Genomic DNA, 23,678 nt, shown 5'->3' on the forward strand with positions numbered 1-23,678 from the left:
CTGCTGACTAGAGAGCTACATCCAGCCTTGCTTACCCTCCCCTGGCATTTCAAAGGCTGTAAGCCATGAACCCTGTGTCTTTCGATTAATAACTTCTTTATTCTGGAAAAGCAAATGAAAGTCATATTCATATAAACACTGACATTACAAAGTACAGGGAAAAGGGGGAGGGAAAAGGAAACAAATACCTCTACAAATCCTGCTAATACTCTCTCACCAAACAAGACCATAATGCTTTTCTCCAATTCAATCACTTATATAATAAACCACAAATAAAATCTTCTCTGGAAGATACACTGCTCCTCTTTGAGATGGCAGGAAAAAGGGGCCGGAAGTTGGGGTAGGAGGCTTTATTCTTTTGGCAGATCCTCTCAGTCATTATAGATATTGCTGCACTGTTAATAAAAAATATATGCTTCTCTGTAAAGCATTAAAAAAAAAAAATCCAAGGATGAGATGGCTGAGGTCTCAGCTCAAGTATCTCCAAATACATTGTTGTCCATTCCCTGACCTTTCCGTGTGTTATTTCTTGGTTGTTTTCCGGATCAATGCCATTCTCTGAAAGGAGAGAGAAATAAGCAATTACACAGGTTAGAGTCAGGAACTTTCCAGGACATCCATGTGTGGCTACCAGGTAGCATGGTCTGCACCACAGGCTGGACTCCTCAGGAACCTACAGGCACAGGGAAACTCAGCAGTTCCTTCTAACTCAAGCATAGTCTGCGGGGCCCTAAGACAAGTTTCCACAGGCCAGTGGACCCATTTCATTGACCAAAAGACCCCAAAAGCCCTATACTAGCAGGATGGCAAAAACAGTTAAAAGCAGGTGACAGCTCCTGCCTTTTGGGGATTTAAGGGACAGGCCATCAAAACATGTGCTTTCTAGGCTTACCCCCTTCCCCTAATCTCCTTCTCTGATGATGGAAAAAATAAGGAAGAAGGGGGGGTTCCCTGGTGGCGCAGTGGTTGAGAATCTGCCTGCCAATGCAGGGGACACGGGTTTGAGCCCGGGTCTGGGAAGATCCCACATGCTGCGGAGCAACTAGGCCCGTGTGCCACAACTACTGAGCCTGCGCATCTGGAGCCTGTGCTCTGCAACAAGAGAGGCCACGACAGTGAGAGGCCCGCGCACCGCGATGAAGAGTGGCCCCTGCTCGCTGCAACTAGAGAAAGCCCTCGCACAGAAACGAAGACCCAACACAGCCAAAAATAAATAAATAAATAAATATTTTAAAAATAAATAAATAAATAAGGAAGAGGGCTCTGTTTTGAGCCTGTTGCCAACACGTAAAGGGAGCTGACATTCCTCACTTGATAGCCTGCAATGAAGGAAACGGACCCTAACAATTTCCACCATAACCCATCAGGGAAACATTCAGATCATGGGTTTCAAATCTTACTATTACCAGCCACTGGCCAAATGAATGACTTGCTTTGCTCACCCTTTTTGACTAAGAGATTGTTTGAACATTATGATATTGGTTGATTGATAAATAAATAAATAGGGCTGAAAAGTGGTAATCTGAGAGCAGAGCCAAATGACCGTCTACTGCCTGGAGGGACTTCCTTCTGAACAACATTGCAGTCCTTCGATTCCGGCTATTGGCGGTCTCCTTGTAGGGCTTCCTCTATGAGCTCTGTAAACATACCCACTCCAGAGATCCCAGGCTATGGAAAAGCGAGGTACACTCAGCCAGAACTGCCCGACTGTGGCCATCAAGCTCGGAAAAAGCCCACTTTTCAAATCGGAGTAGCCAGTTAAATTAAGACTTGTCAAATGGAGGCCAACATTGCTATGAGACTGACCAACGACTGGGATAGCTTGTTCCCTAGCAGACGTGGAGACAGGTTCTCTTACTGACCCCTCAGTTCTGCAGTAAGAGGGACGGAGAACAAAGATTAAGCTGGGGCAGAGGCCAGACGCCTGGCAGAGAAGCCTGGGTGCTACCTCCTAGCACAAGTACAGCATATTTCTGCTTTCCTTAAACTGCCCTCTAGTCGGAGGGCCCTAGATGATGTTCAAATCAGAAACAATGAAGGAAGATTTCTTTAAAGAGATGTGGAGGGGGCGAGTTCCATACAGGTTAGAAGAACCTAGAATCAACGGCTTTAAGTGGCACCCATTAGAGTTGAGAGAAAAAACTGAGACCCCCTATGGGAACAACAAAGCACCTCGGAAAACTCTGGCTGATCTCCCGTGCAGCCCCGCTGCCTCTTGCCCTCTCTGACATTTGGGGGACATGACAACCACAGTGACGGTATCTGTATGCATTCTCTCTGAGACACAGCTCAAGGGATCAGCTGTGGCTGGCCCGAAACTCTGAAGCCTTCTCACCTGTTTGTGAGCTTCTGTGGTGCAAGCTTTTTTGTAGGGTCGTATTTCTTCAGAGCCAAACCCTGGGATCCACATGTTCCACTGGCGTTCTGTAAGGAAGAAGCCCACACAGAGATAAGGGGACCAGGAAGGCAGTGTCAAGGTGCAGTGTGACCCTAAGACAAGGGTCAGGGAGGACTAATCTGGGCAATCAACTGTACCAATTAACAGTAACTCTGCAGAGGGGCTCTATGGGACACAAATGGGGGAATCACATATGGTGCCTCCAAGGTTTTAAAGGACACTATTTGACCTTCTTGCAAAGAAATAAGAGGTAAATGAGTCAAAACTTTGAGTGTGGAGCCCTAAGGTTTCCATGCAGCTTTTCAGGAAAGGAAAGTTATTTGTTTCTTCAATAAAAAGTTATTTGTTTCTTCTGTCTTACCCCTATGCTCAAGGTAACCCCTCTCAAACCAAAAGGAGGAGTAGGAACAGAAAGGCATTCTTTGCAATCTGGAGTTAAGAGCCAAGCCCCAGTTCTGCTGCTTCACTGTGGAGCAATATGACCTTGGTCTCAGTTTCTTCACCTTTTATATGGTAGTAACAACAGAAATAACCACCTGATAGGATGGTTGAGAGGCTTCAATGGCATAATGCAATCCCAGAGCCTGGGATAAATACACAGAGATACAGATACAGACAGAGGTATGTCCACGCCACAGCTCCATGTCCTTGTGCCACTGGATATGACCATCCCTGTAAGACTGTCACTACAAGTTATCAGAGGGCAGAGATTTGGTTTTTCCACTTTTTCAGTAACTGGCATAGCCACATGCCCCCCTAAATCCACATATAAAAGTGTCCTGGACTTCCCTAGTGGCACAGTGGTTAAGAATCCACCTGCCAATGCAGGGGACACGGGTTCGAGCCCTGGTCCGGGAAGATCCCACATGCCACAGAGCAACTAAGCCCACGTGCCACAACTACTGAGCCTGCGCTCTAGAGCCCACGAGCCTCAACTAGTAAGCCCACATGCCACAACTACTGAAGCCCACGTGCCTAGAGCTCGTGCTCAGCAACAAGAGAAGCCACCGCAATGAGAAGCCTGCGCACCGCAACGAAGAGTAGCCCCCACTCGCCGCAACTAGAGAATGCCCATACACAACAACGAAGACCCAACACAGCCAAAAAAAAAAAAAAAAAAAGTGTACTGCACTTTAAGTACATCCAATATATAAAAAAAAAATTATACTTACACAAGATTATTTAGGGAATAAATCTCTACTCAAAAGGAGTTACATGGGGACTCCTTTATCATGCTCCCCTAGAGTACTGAAAACATTTGTTTTGCAAATTTGATTTGCCCCAGACAGGCACTTACTTAAAATCAAATTGAATATTAGTGGTTTTATAGTTATACTTTGTGTCTAATGCATAGCAAATATTGTGTGAATGAATGATTCATGGTTGGTTCTAGAATAATTTTATATACAGCTCTCTTCCAATATTTCTTTGAAAATAAAAATGAAACTTTCTGCTAATAATAAGTTGTTGTCAGTACTTGAAAGTGACACTAAGATTATTCTCTGGGAATTACACTTTACAATCAACACAAAGTGGATCAGGATATGGATATGCAAAGTCGCTTTAAAGAGAGTAGCTACCAGGCATGAATACAAACATGTTAAGTACATGTAACTATATATTTAAATAAGTGTGTACAGTTGACCTTTGAACAAGGCAGGGGTCAGGGGCGCCAACCCTCCCTGCACTTGAAAATCTGCGTATAACTTATAGTCAGCCCTCCAACCATGCTGTTCCTCCATAAATGCAGTTCCTCCATATTCACAGATTTAACCAACCGTGGATTAGGTAGTACTGCAGAATTTACTACTGAAAAAAATCACCAATAAGTGGACCATGTGCAGTTCAAACTCATGTTGTTCAAGGGTTAACTGTATTTATATTTTATATAATATTAATAGAATAGCAACAACATTTAGTGAATAAAATGTGTAATAAAATGGCTGGGACAAAGCAGCATTGTGCAAAGCATTCTATGTTCATTATCTCATTTAACTTTCACGTTTATGAAGAAAGATCCTGTCTCAAAAATACACATATTGAATATACTGAAGATACATTCTTGCAAGGAACCATTATGTGCATAATTGACTCAGTAATTCTGTACCATGTAAAGTAATCAAATGATCTTCACTTCAGACAAATCAAATGGAACATATGTCAGGTGTAATCACAATATAAATATTCATGCACTGTATAGCATTTATGGTAATATATATGGTAACATATGTGTATGTGTAATATGTGTATATTTACATATACATGTTTATAATAAATTCTGATTAAAATATATTGTGGGAACTTCCCTAGTAGTCCAGCAGTTAAGACTCTGCACTCCCAATGCAGGGGGCCCGGGTTCAATCCCTGGTCAGGGAACTAGATCCCGCATGCCACAACTCAGAGCCTGAATGCCGCAACAAAAAGATACTGCACGCTGCAACTAAGACCCAGCACAGACAAATAAATAAATAAATTTTTTTTTTTTTTTTTTTGCTGTACGCGGGCCTCTCACTGTTGTGGCCTCTCCCGTTGCGGAGCACAGGCTCCGGACGCACAGGCCCAGCGGCCATGGCTCACGGGCCCAGCCGCTCCGCGGCATATGGGATCCTCCCAGACCGGGGCACGAACCCGTATCCCCTGCATCGGCAGGCGGACTCTCAACCACCGCGCCACCAGGGAGGCCCAATAAATATTTTTTAAAAAGAAATGTTATTAAAAAATATATATATATTGGGGAAATGAAAAAAAATATATATATATATATACATATTGAACACATATTCAAGTAAAATAGGTTAGGAGATACATAAGTTGATCAGTTTAGTAACCCTGAACATTTACATTCAATTAAACCTAAAGATAATGAACTAGTATGAATATATACTCTACAAATAAATATGCTTAATGCAAAAAAAAAAAAAAAAACAGAAATAAAGAAAGGCCATGTCAATCAGAAGGGGAGGTTATTCAACTATTCAAGTATAGAAAACAGCCGGGTCAGAAGCAAACACTGGCAGTGGCCATCCCAGCCCATCCAAAAGAGAGCCATCAAGAGTTTACAGCCTCGCCCGCAAGCTTATCCTTGCTGGGCGTGGGGCAGGGAAGTTGTGGGCAGCAGGCCTAGATGGTTAACACCAGGTTCCCTAATTCCCCAAACCCTGATGCCGGGCCTCCAAACAACCTTCTGATTATGATTCAGGTTCCATCAGGCCCACTACAGAAGCTATTCTGGTCATGCAGACTTTTGAGTATCCATGTCTGTGATAATCCTTACCCTTAATGAAAAAACTGATATTCCAATTTTATTTTCAACAATTAAAATACAGAATATTTTTAGGGCTTCCCTGGTGGCGCAGTGGTTGAGAGTCCGCCTGCCGATTCAGGGGACGTGGGTTCGTGTCCCGGTCCGGGAGGATCCCACGTGCTGCAGAGCAGCTGGGCCCGTGAGCCATGGCCGCTGAGCCTGCGCGTCCGGAGCCTGTGCTCCGCAACGGGAGAGGCCACAACAGTGAGAGGCCCGCGTACCGCAAAAAAAAAAAAAAAAAGTGGAGTCTGTATTCCCTCCCCTTGAACCTGGACAGGTCTTTGTGATTGCCTCAAAGAACAGGATTCAGCAGAAGTAATGCTGTGTGACTTCGGAGACTGAGTTACCAAAGGTCACGCTGTTTCTGCCAAATGATTATGGGACACTTCTTCTGGGAGCCCGCAGCTGCCATGCAGAAGTCCAGCTATCCTGGGACTGCATATGAGGAGACCAGGTAGAGAAACCACAGAGACAGACAGAGAGAGACTTGTGGAGTCCCTGCTTTTTGAGTGTTCCAGGCCAGGCATCAGATGTGGACATGATGAAGCTCTGTTACAGGTTAAACTGTGTCCTTCAGAAAGGTGTACTGAAGCCCTAACCCCGAGTACTTCAGAATGTACTAGAAATACGGTTGTTGGCAGACATAAGTAGTTAAGATGAGGTCATACTGGAGGAGGGTAGGCCCTTAATACAGCATGACTGGTGTCCTGTGAGAAGAGGCACAGACACAGAGGGGAGAAGCCCACGTGAAGACCGAGACACAGGCTGGAGTGATGCAGCTACAAGCCAGAGAATGCCAAGGATTGCTGGCCCCCACCAGAAGCTAGGAAGCAGCAAGGGAGGATTCTTCAACAGAGACACTGGAGAGAGCTTAGCCCTGTTCTTCTGGCTTCCAGAACTAAGAGAATAAATCTGTGTTTTTGTTTTCTTGTTTTTTTTTTTTAATAAATTTATTTATTTAGTTAGTCTTTGGCTGCATTCGGTCTTCGCTGCTGCACACGGGCTTTCTCTAGTTGCGGTGAGCGGGGGCTACTCTTCATTGCGGCGCGTGGGCTTCATCATTGCAGTGGTTTCTCTTGTTGCAGAGCACGGGTCTTAGGCGCACGGGTTTCAGTAGTTGTGGCATGTGGGCTCAGCAGTTGTGGCACACGGGTTTAGTTGCTCCATGGCATGTGGGATCTTCCCGGACCAGGGATTGAACCCACGTCCCCACCATTGGCAGGCGGATTCTCAACCACTGCACCAGCAGGGAAGCCCCCAGTCTGTGTTGCTTTAAGCTATCTAGTTTGTGGTACCGTTACGGCAGCCCTAGGAGACTAATACGCCTTCCTTCAAAACACTCTCAGCCCCAGCCACCACCTGACTTCAATCACATGAGAGATCCTTAGCAAAGCTGCCCAGCTAAGCCCAGTCCACCCCCAGGCCCATGAGCAAAACGAACAACTGTTACTGTTTTAAGCCCTGTTTGTTACACAATAATCAATAATTGAAATAGCTGTCTTTTGCTATTAATACCAGCAATGTTAACCAGAAGTGTGTTATTTATTCCACCTCCACTACCAGCGCCTCCCGGAGCAGTATCTCCCTGACACTGGGAAGGAAGCCATTCAGCCATGGGCTGATCTGCACTCAATCCCTTAATATCTTCTGCCTCATTCCCTTGGCCTGACTGTCTTTGTAGTCATGGACTGTCCCCTTTCTTTTGATCACACTGCAACCAATGCAGGGGGGTAGCTTATTCATTTCCAAGTGATTACAATTATCAGTGTTAGATGAGTATCTCCCAGAAAAACCCAAGCTCAAATTTAGTGTCTATTAAGTAGAACAGCAGAATACAAAATTATATGTACATTATGGATATAACGTTCTTGAGAAAAATACATCAATAAGCTAAAAACTGGAAGGAAAATACCATTATATGTATGATAGAGATCTAATAGCTACATTTACTAAGCTCCTACTTTGTGCCAGTCACTTTACGAAGATAACCCATAATCCTCACAACGACCCTGTAAGGGGGGTATTATGATCCCTGCTATACAAATGAGGAAACCAGCTCTAAGAGAAAGTAAGTAGGAAGGATAAGGTGGTACAGTTAGAAAGTGGCACATCCAATGCCAGGGTTCATTCCCCCTACCATGCATGGATTTCTCTTTCCTGTGTAATGCTACTATTGCACGAATACATAAATCCCAGAGCCCAGAAGTCTGATCCCGGCATGAAGCTTCCTGGAGGAGCAACAGTGTGGATACCTCAGGGAGAAACGAGACCACATACCTAGATGCAGCTGGACATCTTTCACCTCCAGGGTGCTGGACTTGCGATGCCGAGCAAGCTGGCACGCTGCTGTCACCACGCTCTCGATAAAATCATCAGCGATCTGCAGCAGCATCTGGGGGGGAAAAGTGGGCGAGAGTAACCATGACACTGGCAGGGTAGGCTCTTGTTGCTGGGACAACTGTATCTGCTTGAATCACATATTCAGTCAGGCTTTCTAACAGAAGGCCTGGAATCAGCATTTGAGCGAAGGTGGGGAAGGCGAGTGAGGACCACAAGAGAAACACATTAACTCATTAACCAGGTTGAGAGAAACTCACACCTTTCTGAGGATGTACTTTCCGTACTTTCTACCTAGCAGCGATCAACCAGCCCAACCGCTACCCCCTCCACATCTTATGAATTAGGTAGGAAAATAAAAGTGAATCATTAAATCCTCACTCCCTCATATTCTCTTAAAAGCATTTTTATTTCCATTATCTCACCTAGTCCTTATAATCAACCTGTGAAAAAAATGGGGCATAGATTTTACCCTAACTCTATAGAGGAGGATGCTAAGATTCAGAGAGATTAACTTGTCCATGGCCATGTAACTATTAAGCAGCAAAACCAGGATTCAACCTCAAGGTTCTGAGTCCAAATCCTGGATTCTTTCCAGTTCATTACCAATTATTCCTAGACTGTGTGAAGAGCAAAATCAGAATTCTGAAGTTAAAAATCTACATTAAAAAAACTGAAATTTTGATCAGTGAATACCTTCCTCATGGCTTCCTCTGCTGACCAAAAAAATAAAATAAAATAAAATTACAACCACAGTTATAAACATTCCTTGTTCTGCTGGACTATCAATGCATTGTCATCTTTCCTATGGAACCAAATGGATACCATCTAAAGGAAAGACTTCTAATTAAACATGGCAGATCAACTCTAAAAATGACCTCCTCTCCTTCCCTGCACCCATTTAAATAACAAGAAAGGAAAAAAAAAAGACATATAAATCCACAAATACAACAAGAATAGGAGAGAAAACCTTAATGGACAAGATATTCCAATAAACTTCTAAAGTAAATTTTTGTTAAAGAGGTAACAAAGGAAGAATGGGAACTGACCTAGCAGACAGAAGGTATAACACAAATGAACGCAAAGGGGACGCCAATGAGAACGAACTGATTTGCCCTTCGCAACTCCTAAGAGATCTAGGATTTGGAGGTGTCATTAACCACAGAAGACTGGACTGAGGTATGGAACTAAAAACTGGACAATTGTTACTTGTCTGTACAAAGTAGTCCCCCAACCCCCACACTTCAAAAGCAGCCAAGTGACTTACCACACATACCTGACCCAGAACACAGTAGGTTTACTCCCCAGAAAAACTGAACAGGAGTGGCTACGGATGAGAGTACAGCAGACACAGCAGAGACAAGAGAAAGATACAGCCCCTTTCTCTTGCCTTGCTTCCGGGATGTTAGAAGCTAGAGATAAACCCTCCAGATAGGAGACTAAAGGATTTTTCTCTGCATATACTAAATGATTCCAGAGAAAAGACTTACAGATACTGATTAGGGAATCCCCCATTAAGAAGGTTGACTATGGACAAATTATTCTGAAGTGAAGCCAGTGGTATGCTGGAGCCAGATTAGATGAGATCATGAAGGCCAATTATATGCATTTCTTCCCAATCCTGCATTCAGTGACAACATGTTGATAGCTTAAAACAGGGCATAGTGAGAATATTTACACCACAGAAATCAGGAAATGCTTAAAGTCAGAGTCTTTTTCTCCACAGAGCTGGTTGTTAATCATTTACCAATACATGACTGGGCGAAGACCATCAGTCAATAAGTTCTGCTTCAAATCAGGTTTTTAGTGGCTCATTCTTTAAGAACGGATAGCCAGAGTCACCAGACATTTGAAGAAAGTCTCCAACACTAAAAGGAAAATAAACAAACCAAAGGGGAAAAAAGGGACCCAGAGGAAACAAAGACAATGCAGGGAAAAGAAGAAAATGTCAAACAACGTAATTAATATCCTTAGAGAGAAAAATAAGATACTACAACTGTAAAATAAGAACAGAATGGTTTAGGGGGAAAAAAGTCAACAAGAAAAAGTTCATGGAAATTAAAATTTTTATTATAAAAGAAAGTTAAAATTTAGAAGATAAACTAAGGAAAATCTCCCCAGCAAGTAGAATTTAGAATTACAAAGAAATGAAAAAAGAGAAAAGATAAAAAACCTAAGAGGATCAATGCAGAAGATCCAACATCCAACCGTCATTACACACAGAAAGAAAAAAAGCAGAGAAGAAATTATCAAAAAACTAAGATTAAAAAATGGAACCTTCATACACAGCTGGTGGGAATGTAAAAGGATGGAATGCTTTATAAAAACAGGAAGTTCCTCAAAGGAAAAACACAGAGTTACCATATGACTCACCAATTCCAGTCCTAGGTATATATCCAAGAGAAATGAAAATGCATGCCCACAGAAAAACTTGTACATGAATTAAGAAAAAGAAAGAGGGGCTTCCCTGGGGGTGCAATGGTTAGAAATCTGCCTGCCAATGCAGGGGACACGAATTCGAGCCCTTGTCCGGTAAGATCCCACATGCCATGGAGCAACTAAGCCCCTGTGCCACAACTACTGAGCTTGCGCTCTAGAGCCCGTGAGCCACAACTACTGAGCCCGCGTGCCACAACTACCGAAGCCCGTGCGCCTAGAGCCCATGCTCTGCAACGAGAAGCCTGCGCACCACAATGAAGAGTAGCCCCCGCTCACCACAACTAGAGAAGAGCCTGCATGAAGACCCAATGCAGCCAAAAGTTAAAAAAGAAAAAAGAATATTACTTAGAAATACAGAGGAATGTTCTAGAAACAATTAAAATTGTTGAAAGTGACTGCCTGTGAGCAGCAGCCTATGCCCTTTTTTTTTTTTTTTTTTTTTTTTTTGCTGTACGCGGGCCTCTCACTGCTGTGGCCTCTCCCGTTGCGGAGCACAGGCTCCGGACACACAGGCTCCGCGGCCATGGCTCGCGGGCCCAGCCGCTCCGCGGCATGTGGGATCTTCCGGGATCGGGGCACGAACCCGTGTCCCCTGCATCGGCAGGCGGACTCTCAACCACTGCGCCACCAGGGAAGCCCACCTATGCCCTTTTTGACAGGCAAAAGTAGCAGTGCTGTTAGGTATAAAGCACTAGGCATTCTCCCATGTGATTTGTATAAGTTATTCATGGGACCCTGACAATAACCCTGTAGATAAATAATGTCATACCTTACCAACACAGGAGGAAGCTGAGTCTCAGAAAAGTTAACTGACCCACCCACAGAGCCAAGTCTCAAAATCAGACTTGTCTGCCTCTATAATCTGTGCTCTTAACGGCTATTCTATACTATTTCTCAGGGACACAGTCTCTGGGGTACCCAATCCCACCTTACCTCCTCCACATCTTCATCCAGTTGCTCATTAGGATCCACTTCTCTTACTAAGTCTTGTAATTTCTTCTTGGTCAATACCTAAAGTTAATTGGGAGAACATTTTTTTCAGCCAAGTAGCAAAGAAACAAACACCTCATTACCCTCTAATGAAAGGATATCAATTTGTTGGGTTTGGTTTCTACTTTCCAAAGAATTATCAGTCTGGCTTACTTGGTGCTATTACTACAAGACTATTGTCTCAAGACAGAAGTAGCCTAGGGAAAGGCAGAAAGAGCAATATGGAAGAGAGGCCAACATCTGTCAGGTAGTTTTAATAAACTCTACATTAATTTGCAATTTTCTGACCACCACAAGTTGTACAGTGCCCCTGCTGCCTTTGGACAAGCTCTTCTACCCTTCTTCCTACCTGCTCGGCTCACAGTGCCTCCTTTCTGCTGCTCTCCCAGACCACCCAGGTGAAAGCAACCACTTCCTCCTTTGGCCTCCACTGTACCCTGTGTACCCTTCTATCATTGTGTACATTTATAAACTTGCCTGTTTCTGACTTAATAAGCTGAAGGCTCCCTGAGGGCAGGGAACACATGTTCATCTCTGTATAACTAAATATCGATATTTGTGAAAGTATGTACAACTATGATCCCTCTTTCATAAAGGAAATACTATACCACATATATATGCCACTAAAGAAGGATCAAAAGACATACACTAAAATGCTAACCATAGTTATTTTGGGGTGGTGGTAGAATTTTGGGCTATTATTCTGTCTCTTTTTCTAAAGTTTCACGATAAGCATTGCATGACATCGGAAATAAGGAAAAAATAATAATTTTTAAAATAAATATTTGTTAATAATGTCTCAGATCTATCCATTCAACCATCACTTAATTCAAGCCTTTGCCACATATCTTGAATTACTGCAAAAGTCTTAAGACTTGGTGTTCCTCCCGGTCTGCCCCCTTTCCTACCTTTCTTGTCCCCTTACTGTCAAGCTAATCCTCCTAAGATATACAACTTTTATTATGTTACTTTTAAGCTTATTAAATATTTGCAAAGATTGTTTACTGACTAAAAGTTCCAACGGAAACTGACTAGCATAGGCCTAGTTTGTTCTGCCGTAATCCTACCTATACAATTTTATCTCCTGCTCTTCTCCAACACCACACCCATCATGGGTTGGTCTCCTGAACACCTGCCCAACCCTCCCCATTCACCGTTGCTAGTTCCTCTCCCATTCTCTTGAACTGTTGTCTCCTCATCCTATTCTACCCAGCCTACAAGGCCCAAGTCAAGAGAGTATACTTATTTCTTATGGCTCTGGAGGACAAAAGCAGGATCATGGGTAGAAAGAGGGGGTCAGATTTTAGAATCACTGCAGAAAATAAAGGCAGCAGCTAGATGAACTAGGAGAAAAGACTGGAGGCAAGAGTACTTTTATTACAGGAATAATGAATAATGAATCCATTAATTATTTAACTATTTCATTTTATTTAACAAGTATATAGCATATATATTTATATATAAATATATAAAAACCTGTCACAGGCAAGGTGTTGTGTCAGTGCGTGTATATATGGATGTATGTATATGTATATGCATATATACACATAAATACTACAAAGTAAAAACTGATAAATGTACATGATATTTCGATAAAGAACTTGAGAAGTCTGAGAGGAAGAGGGAGCAGCTAAGATGGACATCTCTCAGAGTATTACTGCTTCAAAGACAGATAAGAGGTGCCCACAGAGAACAAAAAGCGAATGATACCTGATTGTTTTCAGGGCTGAGACGCCCTCCCGTCCCAGGAGTGCCTGGGATCTTTACTACTGTAGTGCTATTGGCCATGGAGCCTTGTGGAGGGGTGCTAGCTGGTTCCGGTTTTATTGATGAGAAATTGGACAGGTTGATTAGGGCTGAGGGGCCAAACTGGTTCATAATCTGCCGCGCTTTGGACTTCAGCTCATAGAGCTTATCGAGATCTTGTTTCTTTTTGGAGCTATGAGGACCAAGGCCAATCAACTGTAGAAGAAAAACAAGAGAATTAGCTCTGGAAGTACATGTAATAAAGGATGAGTTTTAAAAGTAAAATTCTATGAGGTCTGTCAGACTTTGAAGGGTCTTCATTTGATACCTGCACATTGAAAATGGAGGGAATGAAGAATGTTCATTGCTCTCACCTGATATTTAGAAACCATCTCTTCTCCAAAAGCTAAATAAAATAGTCCACACAAGTGAAATAAAGAAGTAAATGAAATGAGGAATCTTATGTACAAAAATAAACTAGAATGAGCAAGACATTTTTGAAGACTTTGTAAAAATAGAATACTTGGTTAAGTACTACATGCATTATTTTTGAACATCAAATAATGCTAAACTCAAATAAATCATGGCACAATCACATACTTGAAACCTAGTCACAAAACTTCAGAAAACAGATTAGTTCATTTTGGCGTTTCAAAACATGCTTAAGTCTTATGTCAGGGCCTAATAAACACAGTTTTTAGCAATTGTTAAAAGTAAGCTCTTCACTGTCATCAAGGGCAAATTTTCTCAGAGTGTTAGCAATATTTAAATACATGCAGAGTCCCTAGGCTGGAGTAGCCAAGACTTCTAAATTTTAGAGCCATGAGGCTGACTCCGTGGACATCAGCTTTGGTGTCATCAAGATCAGAAGCACATTCAGGAAGTTCCACCCACAGTGACCTCAAGGAGCTTACTTACAGCTATCTGAGTGTCTAGATCTTTAATTACATCAGCAACGGCTGTGAGCCCGGTGAAATGAGAGGCAGCCATTTTCAAAAGCTACCTGTAAATGAACAACTGGCATCAAGCACCACCCTTGCCACAGAACCATTTCAGCTGCATGGCCTGCACATCTTCAACGACCAGAATGCAGGCAAACTGACTGTGGAGGACATTTCCTTATTCCAACTGGGCACCAAGAAAAACATCTCCATTTCTTTCATATACAACTTTTAAAATTAATTAATGATGACAATAGTAACATTAAGACTCTCTTCCAATAAAATGAATGCACTATCGTTAGAGATAAGCCAGCAGCATATGAAATACTTTATTGGCCAAAATTGTGGAATTTGAACCTGCAAGAATCATGGCAATGCTTTCAGAACTTGATAAAGCTTAGCAACCTGAATGAGTACCTGTATCTTGCCCCTATTGCTGAGTTCCTCTCCAACAAATTGTCTAACTCTCTAATACAAGAAATCATCTTCTCCTGGTTTACCCTTAATAAAAGCAACTAACAAAAAAAAAAAAAAAAAAAAAAAAAGCAACTAACTATGCACTGGTTAAATGATCAAGAGAAACTTGTTGGCCAAGAGCCAGCTGAGGGTGGCAGCACAGCATCAGGATTACTTTTTTTTAAAACCATATGTGGTGCACGTCTCCTTTTCCCTTACCCACAAATCTTACCAATGGAAGAAATGGGAAAGGAAAAGATTGTTAACATGGTAACGGTTGTCCTAATGGTATAAAAGCAAACTATTTTCCCAGATCAAGTCCTATGAAAAAGCCTTATTAAAGATTATCTGTATGGGGCTTCCCTGGTGGCGCAGTGGTTGAGAGTCCGCCTGCCGATGCAGGGAACACGGGTTCGTGCCCCAGTCTGGGAAGATCCCACATGCCGCAGAGCGGCTGGGCCTGTGAGCCATGGCTGCTGAGCCTGTGCGTCCGGAGCCTGTGTTCCGCAACGGGAGAGGCCACAACAGTGAGAGGCCCACGTACAGAAAAAAAAGAAAAAAAGATTATCAGTATGAACATAAGCCACCACAATGAGAAGCCCACGCACTGCAATGAAGAGTAGCCCCCGCTCACCACAACTGGAGAAAGCCCGCGCACACCAACGAAGACCCAACGCAGCCAAAAATACATAAACAAATAAATTTATTAAAAAATAAATAAAATAAAATTTAAACAGTTGATCAATCTGGAATGGGGGGAGTAATACACTCCTCCTTTCATACACTCCTCCATTCCAGATGGATCAGATATTTAAATTTTAAATATAAAGTCATATACTAGATAAAATATAGAATATCTTTATTTTTTATTTATTATTTAAAATAAAATTTTTTTTGGCTGTGTTGGGTCTTCGTTGCTGCACGCAGGCTTTCTCTTGTTGCGGAGCACGGGCCCCAGGGCACACGGGCTTCAGTACTTGTGGCACGTGGGCTCAGTAGTTGTGGCTGGTGGGCTCTAGAGCGCAGGCTCAGCATTGTGGTGCACGGGCTTAGTTGCTCCGTGGCATGTGGGATTTTCCTGAACCAGGGATCAAACTCATGTCCCCTGCATAGGCAGGTGCATTCTTAACCACTGTACCACCAGGGAAGTCCCTATTTTTTTTTTTTTTAAGATTTATTTAGTATTTATTTTTGGCTGTATCGGGTCTTAGTTGTGGCACACGGGATCTTCGTTGAGGCGTGCGGGATCTTTCCTTGGTGTGGGCTTCTCTCTAGCTGTGGCGTGTGGGTTTTCTCTTCTCTAGTTGTGATGCGCAGGCTCCAGGGCGCATGGGCTCTGTAGTTTGCAGCACACGGGCTCTAGTTGAGGTACACAAGCTCAGTAGTTGTGGCATGCAGGCTTAGTTGTCCTGCAGCATGTGGGATCTTTGTTCCCTGCCCAGGGATCAAACCCATGTCCCCTGCATTGTAAGGTGGATTCTTTACCACTGGACCACCAGGGAAGTCCCTAGAATATCTTTTAAAAATATCAGAAACCTAAACTTAACACTTTATACAAAAATTAACTCAAAATGGATCACAGACTTAAACGTAAAATGCACAACTATAAAACTTTTAGGAAAAAACAGGAGAAAATCTTTGGGCTCTAGCTAGGCAAAAAGTTCTTAGACATGACACCAAAAGCATGATCAATAAAAGGAAAAACTGATAAATTGGCCCTTATCAAATTTTAAAAGTTTTCCCTGTGAAAGCCCACGTAGAAAGGATGAAAAGACAAGCTACAGACTAGAAGAAACTACATATCCAAAAAAAGACAAACTACATATCCAACAAAAGACTAGTATCTAGAATGCATTAAGAACTCTCAAAACTCAATAGTTCAAAAAAAAATTAATTCAATTAGAAAGTGGACAAAAGACACACCAGACATTTCACCAAGGATATACAGATAGCAAATAAGCAAATTGAAAGACATTCAATCAAAAAAATTAGTCATTAAAGAAAAGTGAATTAAAACTACAATGAGATATAACTACACAACTATCAGAATAGCTAAAATAAAAAATAGTGACAACACCAAATGCTCACGAGGATGCAGAGAAATTGGATCACTCACACACTGCTAGTGGGAATGTAAATGGTATAGCTACTCTGTAAAACAGTTTGCAGTTTCTTAAAAATCTAAGCATGTACTGTCACAGAGGAGCCTAAAAAGACATGAAGACTAAATGGAAAAACTAAGATCTGAATAAACTATGGACTTCAGTTAATAGTAATGTATCAGGGACTTCCCTGGTGGTCCAGTGGTTAAGATTCCACCTTCCAATGCAGGGGCCCTGGGTTTCGATCTGTGGTCGGGGAAGTAGGAACCCACATGCCGCAGGGCAACTAAGCCCACACGTCGCAACTACTGAGCCCGCGTACCACAACTAGAGAGCTCGTGCACCGCAACTACTGAGCCTGCGTGCTCTGGAGCTCGCGTGCCACAACTAAAGAGAAGTCTGTGCGCACAGTGAAAGATCCTCCGTGCCATAACGAAAGATCCCGCGTGCCACAACTAAGACCTGACACAGCCAAAAATAAAATAAATAAATATTAAAAATAATAATGATAATAATAATGTATCAAACGTGGTTAATTAGTTGTAATGAACATACTATACTAATGTAAGATGTTAATAATGGAGAAACTGGGTGCAGGGTATATGGGAACCCTGTACTATCTTCCCAAATTTCCTGTAAATCTAACACTGCTATCTCAGCAGGGCCTCCTAAATAAATGAATGAATGAATGAATGAATGAATAAATGGATTTTAAAAACTGCTCTAGGAAAGAGTTTATTAAAAAAAATGAAAAAAGGAAAAAGAAGACCAAATCATGAATACACAAAACAACAGGAATGAATCTTAAAATATTTAGGTGAAAAAAAAGCCAGTCTCAAAAGAATAAATACTATATGATTCCATTTATATGAAATTTTAATATCTAATGATCTAAAAACAAATCTCTAGTAACAGATGGGGCAGAGATTGACTGCACAGGGGCAGGTTGGAAGTTTCTGAGGTGATATAAACATTCTATATCTTAAGTGGGGTAATGCTTACACAGCTGCTACATTTATCAAAACTCACAGAACTATATTTTTACAATGTATACATTTTATTGTATGCAAATTATACCTCAATGAAGTGGATTTGGGGAAAAAAAATCAGGCAACTACTGTATGACCCAGCAACTGCAATCCTAGGCATTTATCCTAGAGAAATGAAAACTTATGTTTACACAAAAACCTGTACACGAATGCTCATAGCTTTATTTGCAATAATCAAAAACTGTAATCAATTCAGATGTCCCTTAATAGGTAAATCATTAAACAAACTGTGGTATAGCCACACCGTGGAATACTACTCAGCAAGAAAAAGAAATGAACTACTGATATGCACAACTTGGATGAACTTCCAGAGAATTATGCTGAGCAAAAGCCAATTCAGAAAGAGCCCATATTGGGGCTTCCCTGGTGGTGCAGTGGTTAAGAATCTGCCTGCCAATGCAGGGGACAGGGGTTCGAGCCCTGGTCTGGGAAGATCCCACATGCCGCAGAGCAACTAAGCCTGTGCACCACAACTACTGAGCCTGTGCTCTAGAGCCTGCAAGCCACAACTACTGAAGCCCGCGAGCCATAGATACTGAAGCCCACGCATTTAGAGCTGGTGCTCCACAACAAGAGAAGCCACTGCAATGAGAAGCCCGTGCACTGCAACAAAGAGTAGCCCCCGCTCACTGCAACTAGAGAAAACCCGTGCGCAGCAACGAAGACCCAACGCAGCCAAAAATAATAAATAAATAAAAGAGCCCATAGTGTATGCTGCCAGTTATGTAACATTTTTGTTTTTCTTGTTTTTTAAAAAATTAGTTAACTAACTAACTAATTAATTAATTAGGTTGCACCAGGTCTTAGTTGCGGCAGGTGGGCTTCTTAGTTGCAGCACATGGGCTCCATAGTTGTGGCAGGCAGGCTCCTTAGTTGTGGCATGTGAACTCTTAGTTGCAACATGCATGTGGGATCTAATTCCCTAACCAGGGATCGAACCCAGGCCCCCTGCATTGGGAGCGTGAAGTCTTATCCACTGCACCACCACCAGGGAAGTCCCCTATATAACATTTTTGAAATGGCAAATTTTACAAACAGAAGACAGATTAGTGAGGTTGTCAGGGACTGGGTGGGAGGGAGGGAGGTGTGATTATAAAAGGCAATATGAGGGGCCCTTGTGATGGAATTGTTCAATATCTTGATAGTGATGATGGATAAATGAACCTATAAAAAGTGATGAAATTGTATAGGACTTAGTACTCATACACATATAAGTAAACAAGTGCAAGTAAAACTGGGGAAATCTGAATAAGATTGTTGGGTTGTATCAATGTTGATATCCTGATTCTCAAATTATACAACAGTTTTGCAAAATGTTACCATTGGGGAAAACTGGTGGTGCAAAGTGTACAAGGGATCTCTGTATTATTTCTTATAACTTCATATAAATCTACAATTATCTCAATTTTTAAAAATTGGAAAAACAATATTCTCAAGAATAAATAATATCCTTCTAAGGATGACTTTACAAAGCTCAGGAGCCATAAAAGAAAAGACTAATATGTTTTTTTTTTCATAGTTTTTTTTTTTATTATTATTTATCCCACCTCTTGTTAATTAGAGTTCCATGCCATCTTTCTTAAAGTTTCTGAAACGTATTAGTACAGATAAAATGCTCAGAGCCCTGCATGACATGTAGGAAGCACTTCATAAACGTTAACACCATTTCCTTTTTTTTTTTTTTTGCGGTACGCGGGCCTCTCACTGTGGTGGCCTCTCCCGCCGCGGAGCACAGGCTGCGGACGCGCAGGCTCAGCGGCCATGGCTCACGGGCCCAGCCGCTCCGCGGCATGTGGGATCCTCCCAGACCAGGGCACGAACCCGCGTCCCCTGCATCGGCAGGTAGACTCCCAACCACCGCGCCACCAGGGAAGCCCAAGACTAATATGTTTAATTACACAAACATAAAAATGTCGGCATGGCAACAAACATAACAAACAAAGTTACAGGACAAAAGACAAACTAGCAAAAGTATATGCAAGATATATCAAAGGACTAATTTCTTTTATATATAAAAAGTAACTACAAATCAGTAAGTACCAACTACCCAAAAGAAATATTGTGAATATGACAGTACAAGAAAAAGAAATTCAAATGGTTCTTAAAATAATTGAAGTGATCCTTATTCTCATTCATAATAAAAATGCAAATTAAAACTACAAGGTACTATTTATTCCCCATTTGGCAATGATGAAAAAGTTTTATAGGGACTTCCCTGGTGGTCCAGTGGCTAAGACTCCACGCTCCCAATGCAGGGGGCCTGGGTTCGATCCCTGGTCAGGGAACTAGATCCCACATGCTGCAACTAAGAGTTTTTTTTTTAACATCTTTGTTGGAGTATAATTGCTTTACAATGGTGGTTGCAACTAAGAGTTTGCATGCTGCAAAAAAGATCCCGCATGCCACAACTAAGACCTGGCACAGCCAAATAAATAAATAAATTTAAAAAAAAAAGAAATAGTTTTATACATACTGTGTTTGAAAATTTTATGGAGAAATAATCATTTCATAAGTTGCTGGAGTGGGGGAATATAAATTAGTTACAGGTCTCTATAAAGAGCTACTTGGCTGTATCTACCAAAATAAGAAAAGCATATATTGTTTTAATCCCACAGTTCTATTTTTAGCAATTTATATTATAATTGAACTTGTATGTGAATAGAATACTATACATACAAGGAATTTCAACCTAAATGTCCATCAAAAGTGATATAGTTAAACAAACTAGAATATAACTATATAATAGATTGAAAAAGAATGAGACTCATGAAAATATTATGCTAAGTGAAAGAAACCAGTCACAAAAAACTACATATTGTAGGATTCCATTTATATGAAATGTCCAGAATAGACAAATCTATAGAGACAAAAAGTAGATTAGTGGTTGCTAGGGCTGAGGAGTGGGGGAGAGGAATAGGGACTGACTTCTAATGTTTATGGAGTTTCTTTTAGGAGTGACAAAAATAATCTAGAATAGATTGTGGTGATGGTTGCACAATCCTGTTTGTAGCAAAAAACCACTGAACTGTATACTTTAAAATGGTGAATTGTATATGTGAATGTCTCAATAAACCTGTTTCTAAAAAACGAGGAAGCTCATGAAATGACCTTCAAAATACACTGTTCATTGAAAATGCAAGGTTCAGGATAGTGAGGATAGGGACTTCCCTGGTGGCGCAGTGGTTAAGAATCTGCCTGGGGCTTCTCTGGTGGCGCAGTGGTTGAGAGTCCGCCTGCCGATGCAGGGGACATGGGTTCGTGCCCAGGTCCAGGAGGATACCACATGCCGCGGAGCCACTGGGTCCGTGAGCCATGGCCGCTGAGCCTGCGCGTCCAGAACCTGTGCTCCGCAACGGAAGAGGCCACAACAGTGAGAGGCCCGCGGACCGCAAAAAAAAAAAACAAAAAACCAGAATCTGCCTGGAGCTTCCCTGTGGTGCAGTGGTTGAGAATCTGCCTGCCATTGCAGGGGTCATGGGTTCGAGCCCTGGTCTGGTAAGATCCCACATGTTGTAGAGCAACTAAGCCCGTGTGCCACAATTACTGAGTCCGTGCGCCACAACTACTGAGCCTGAGTGCCACAACTATTGAAGCCCGTTTGCCTAGAGACCGTGCTCCGCAACAAGAGAAGCCATGCAATGAGAAGCCGCGCACCGCAACGAAGAGTAGCCCCCGCTCGCCACAACTAGAGAAAGCCCGTGCGCAGCAACAGAGACCCAATGCAGCCAAAAATAAATTAATTAAATAACTAATTTTAAAAAAAAGAACAGTGAGCATAGTTTGTTATCACTTATTAAAAAAGACACAGGGCTTCCCTGGTGGCGCAGTGGTTAAGAATCCGCCTTCCAATGCAGGGGACAGAGGTTCGAGCCCTGGTCGAAGATACCACATGCCGTGGGGCAACTAAAACCCTGTACCACAACTACTGAGCCTGCGCTCTAGACCCTGCGAACCACAACTACTGAAGCCCACGGGCTTCTCTGCAGCAAGAGAAGCCACCGCAATGGGAAGCCCGCGCACCCCAATGAAGACCTAACGCAGCCAAAAATAAATAAATTTTTTTTAAAAGACACATAATGGGCTTCCCTGGTGGCGCAGTGGTTGAGAGTCCGCCTGCCGATGCAGGGGACAAGGGTTCGTGCCCCGGTCCGGGAAGATCCCACATGCCGCGGAGCGGCTGGGCCCGTGAGCCATGGCCGCTGAGCCTGCGCGTCCGGAGCCTGTGCTCCGCGTACCGCAAAAAAAAAAAAGACACATAATTACAAATGTATAAATTATTCCTGGAAAGATACATAAGAAGCTGAAAACAATGGCTGTCTTGAAGGGGATAGCAGAATGGTAGTACCTGGGTGGTCCATGGGACCAAGGTGCGGGACTATCTTTCATTGTATACCCCAAATTCTGTAATATGTGCATAAGTAACCTATGAAAAAAATTAAAATAAACTACTATCTGGTTTGTTTCCACTGAAGAAATAGGTAATACTGACCCCTGTTTTTAAAATATAACAAAAAATATAGCAGTAGCAACAAAAATAAACCTTGACCTTTATCTCACACCTTATACAAAATATCAGTAAATTAAAAACTGATCACAGACTTAAATGTGAAAATGTAAAACTACAAAACTTTTAGAAAACATAGGAGAAAATCTCCCTGACTTTGGGTCAGGCAGATTTCTTAGATACAACACCAAAAGCACAATCCACAAAAGAAAGAAACTGATAAAGTGGACTTAATCACAATATAAAACTTCTGCTCTGCAAATGAAAACAAAGACAAGTCTGAGGGCTTCCCTGGTGGCGCAGTGGTTGAGAGTCCGCCTGCCAATGCAGGGGACACGGGTTCGTGTCCCGGTCCGGGAAGATCCCACATGCTGCGGAGCAGCTGGGCCCGTGAGCCATGGCCGCTGATCCTGCGCGTCTGGAGCCTGTGCTCCGCAACGGGAAAGGCCACAGCAGTGAGAGGCCCACGTACCGCAAAAAAAAAAAAAAAAAAAAAAAAAAAAAAAAAAACAAACCAAAGACAAGTCTGAGACTAAGAGAGAATATTTACAAATCACGTATCTGACAACTTGTATCCAGGATATATAAAAGACTCTCAAAATTCAATAAGAAAACAACTCAATTAAAAAAATGGGTAAAAGATCTGAATTGATCCTTCAACAAAGATATACAGATGGAAAATAAACACATGAAAAGATGCCCAATATCATTATTCATTAGGGAAATGCAAAATAAAACCACAACGAGATACCACTAAGTACCTATTAAAATAACTAAAATTAAAAATAAAATAAATGGGTCTTCCCTGGTGGCGCAGTGGTTGAGAGTCCGCCTGCCGATGCAGGGGACATGGGTTCGTGCCTCGGTCTGGGAAGATCCCACATGCTGCGGAGCGGCTGGGCCCGTGAGCCATGGCCACTGAGCCTGCGCATCCGGAGCCTGTGCTCCACAACGGGAGAGGCCACAGCAGTGAGAGGCCCGCGTACCGCAAAAATAAATAAATAAATAAATAAAAATAAAATAAAATAAACGCACAAGTGCTAAAGAAGATGTGGAGCAACTCAAACCCTCATACATTTATGATGCGACTGTAAAATGCTGCACTCTTTGGTAAATGGTTTGGCAGTTTATTATAAAATTAAATAGACACTTATCATATGACCCAGCAATCTACTCCTGGGTATTTACCCTAGAGAAATGAAAACTTATAGTCACACAAAAATCAGTATGTGAATGTCTATAGCAACGTTATCCATAATTGCCAAAAACTGAAAACAATCTTTCAACTGGTTAATGGATAAACAAACTATGGGTATATCCATATAATGGAATACTACTCAGCAACAGAAAGGAAGAACTACTAATACACACAACATGGATAATCTCAAATGCATTAAGCTAAGTGAAAGAGG

General features: G+C 42.1%; 1 protein-coding gene across 2 annotated transcripts in view; it reads right to left on the minus strand.

Annotated features, from left to right (window-relative positions):
* Positions 1–77: 77 nt before the first annotated feature.
* TAF12 (TATA-box binding protein associated factor 12) overlaps positions 78–23,678 on the minus strand; it is a 28,354-nt gene continuing 4,753 nt past the window's right edge. For both annotated transcript variants that reach the window (XM_082613591.1, XM_082613592.1), the window contains exons 2-6: positions 13,179–13,430; positions 11,412–11,489; positions 7,980–8,094; positions 2,336–2,424; positions 78–558 (exon numbers count right to left, since the gene is read on the minus strand). In XM_082613591.1, coding sequence (XP_082469717.1) covers positions 523–558; positions 2,336–2,424; positions 7,980–8,094; positions 11,412–11,489; positions 13,179–13,346 — 486 coding nt within the window. In that variant the 5' untranslated portion in view covers positions 13,347–13,430 and the 3' untranslated portion in view covers positions 78–522. The remainder of the gene's footprint in view (positions 559–2,335; positions 2,425–7,979; positions 8,095–11,411; positions 11,490–13,178; positions 13,431–23,678) is intronic.

Source organism: Mesoplodon mirus, assembly GCF_964341445.2.
Source record: "Mesoplodon mirus genome assembly, chromosome: 3".
Classification (NCBI taxonomy): Eukaryota; Metazoa; Chordata; class Mammalia; order Artiodactyla; family Ziphiidae; genus Mesoplodon; species Mesoplodon mirus.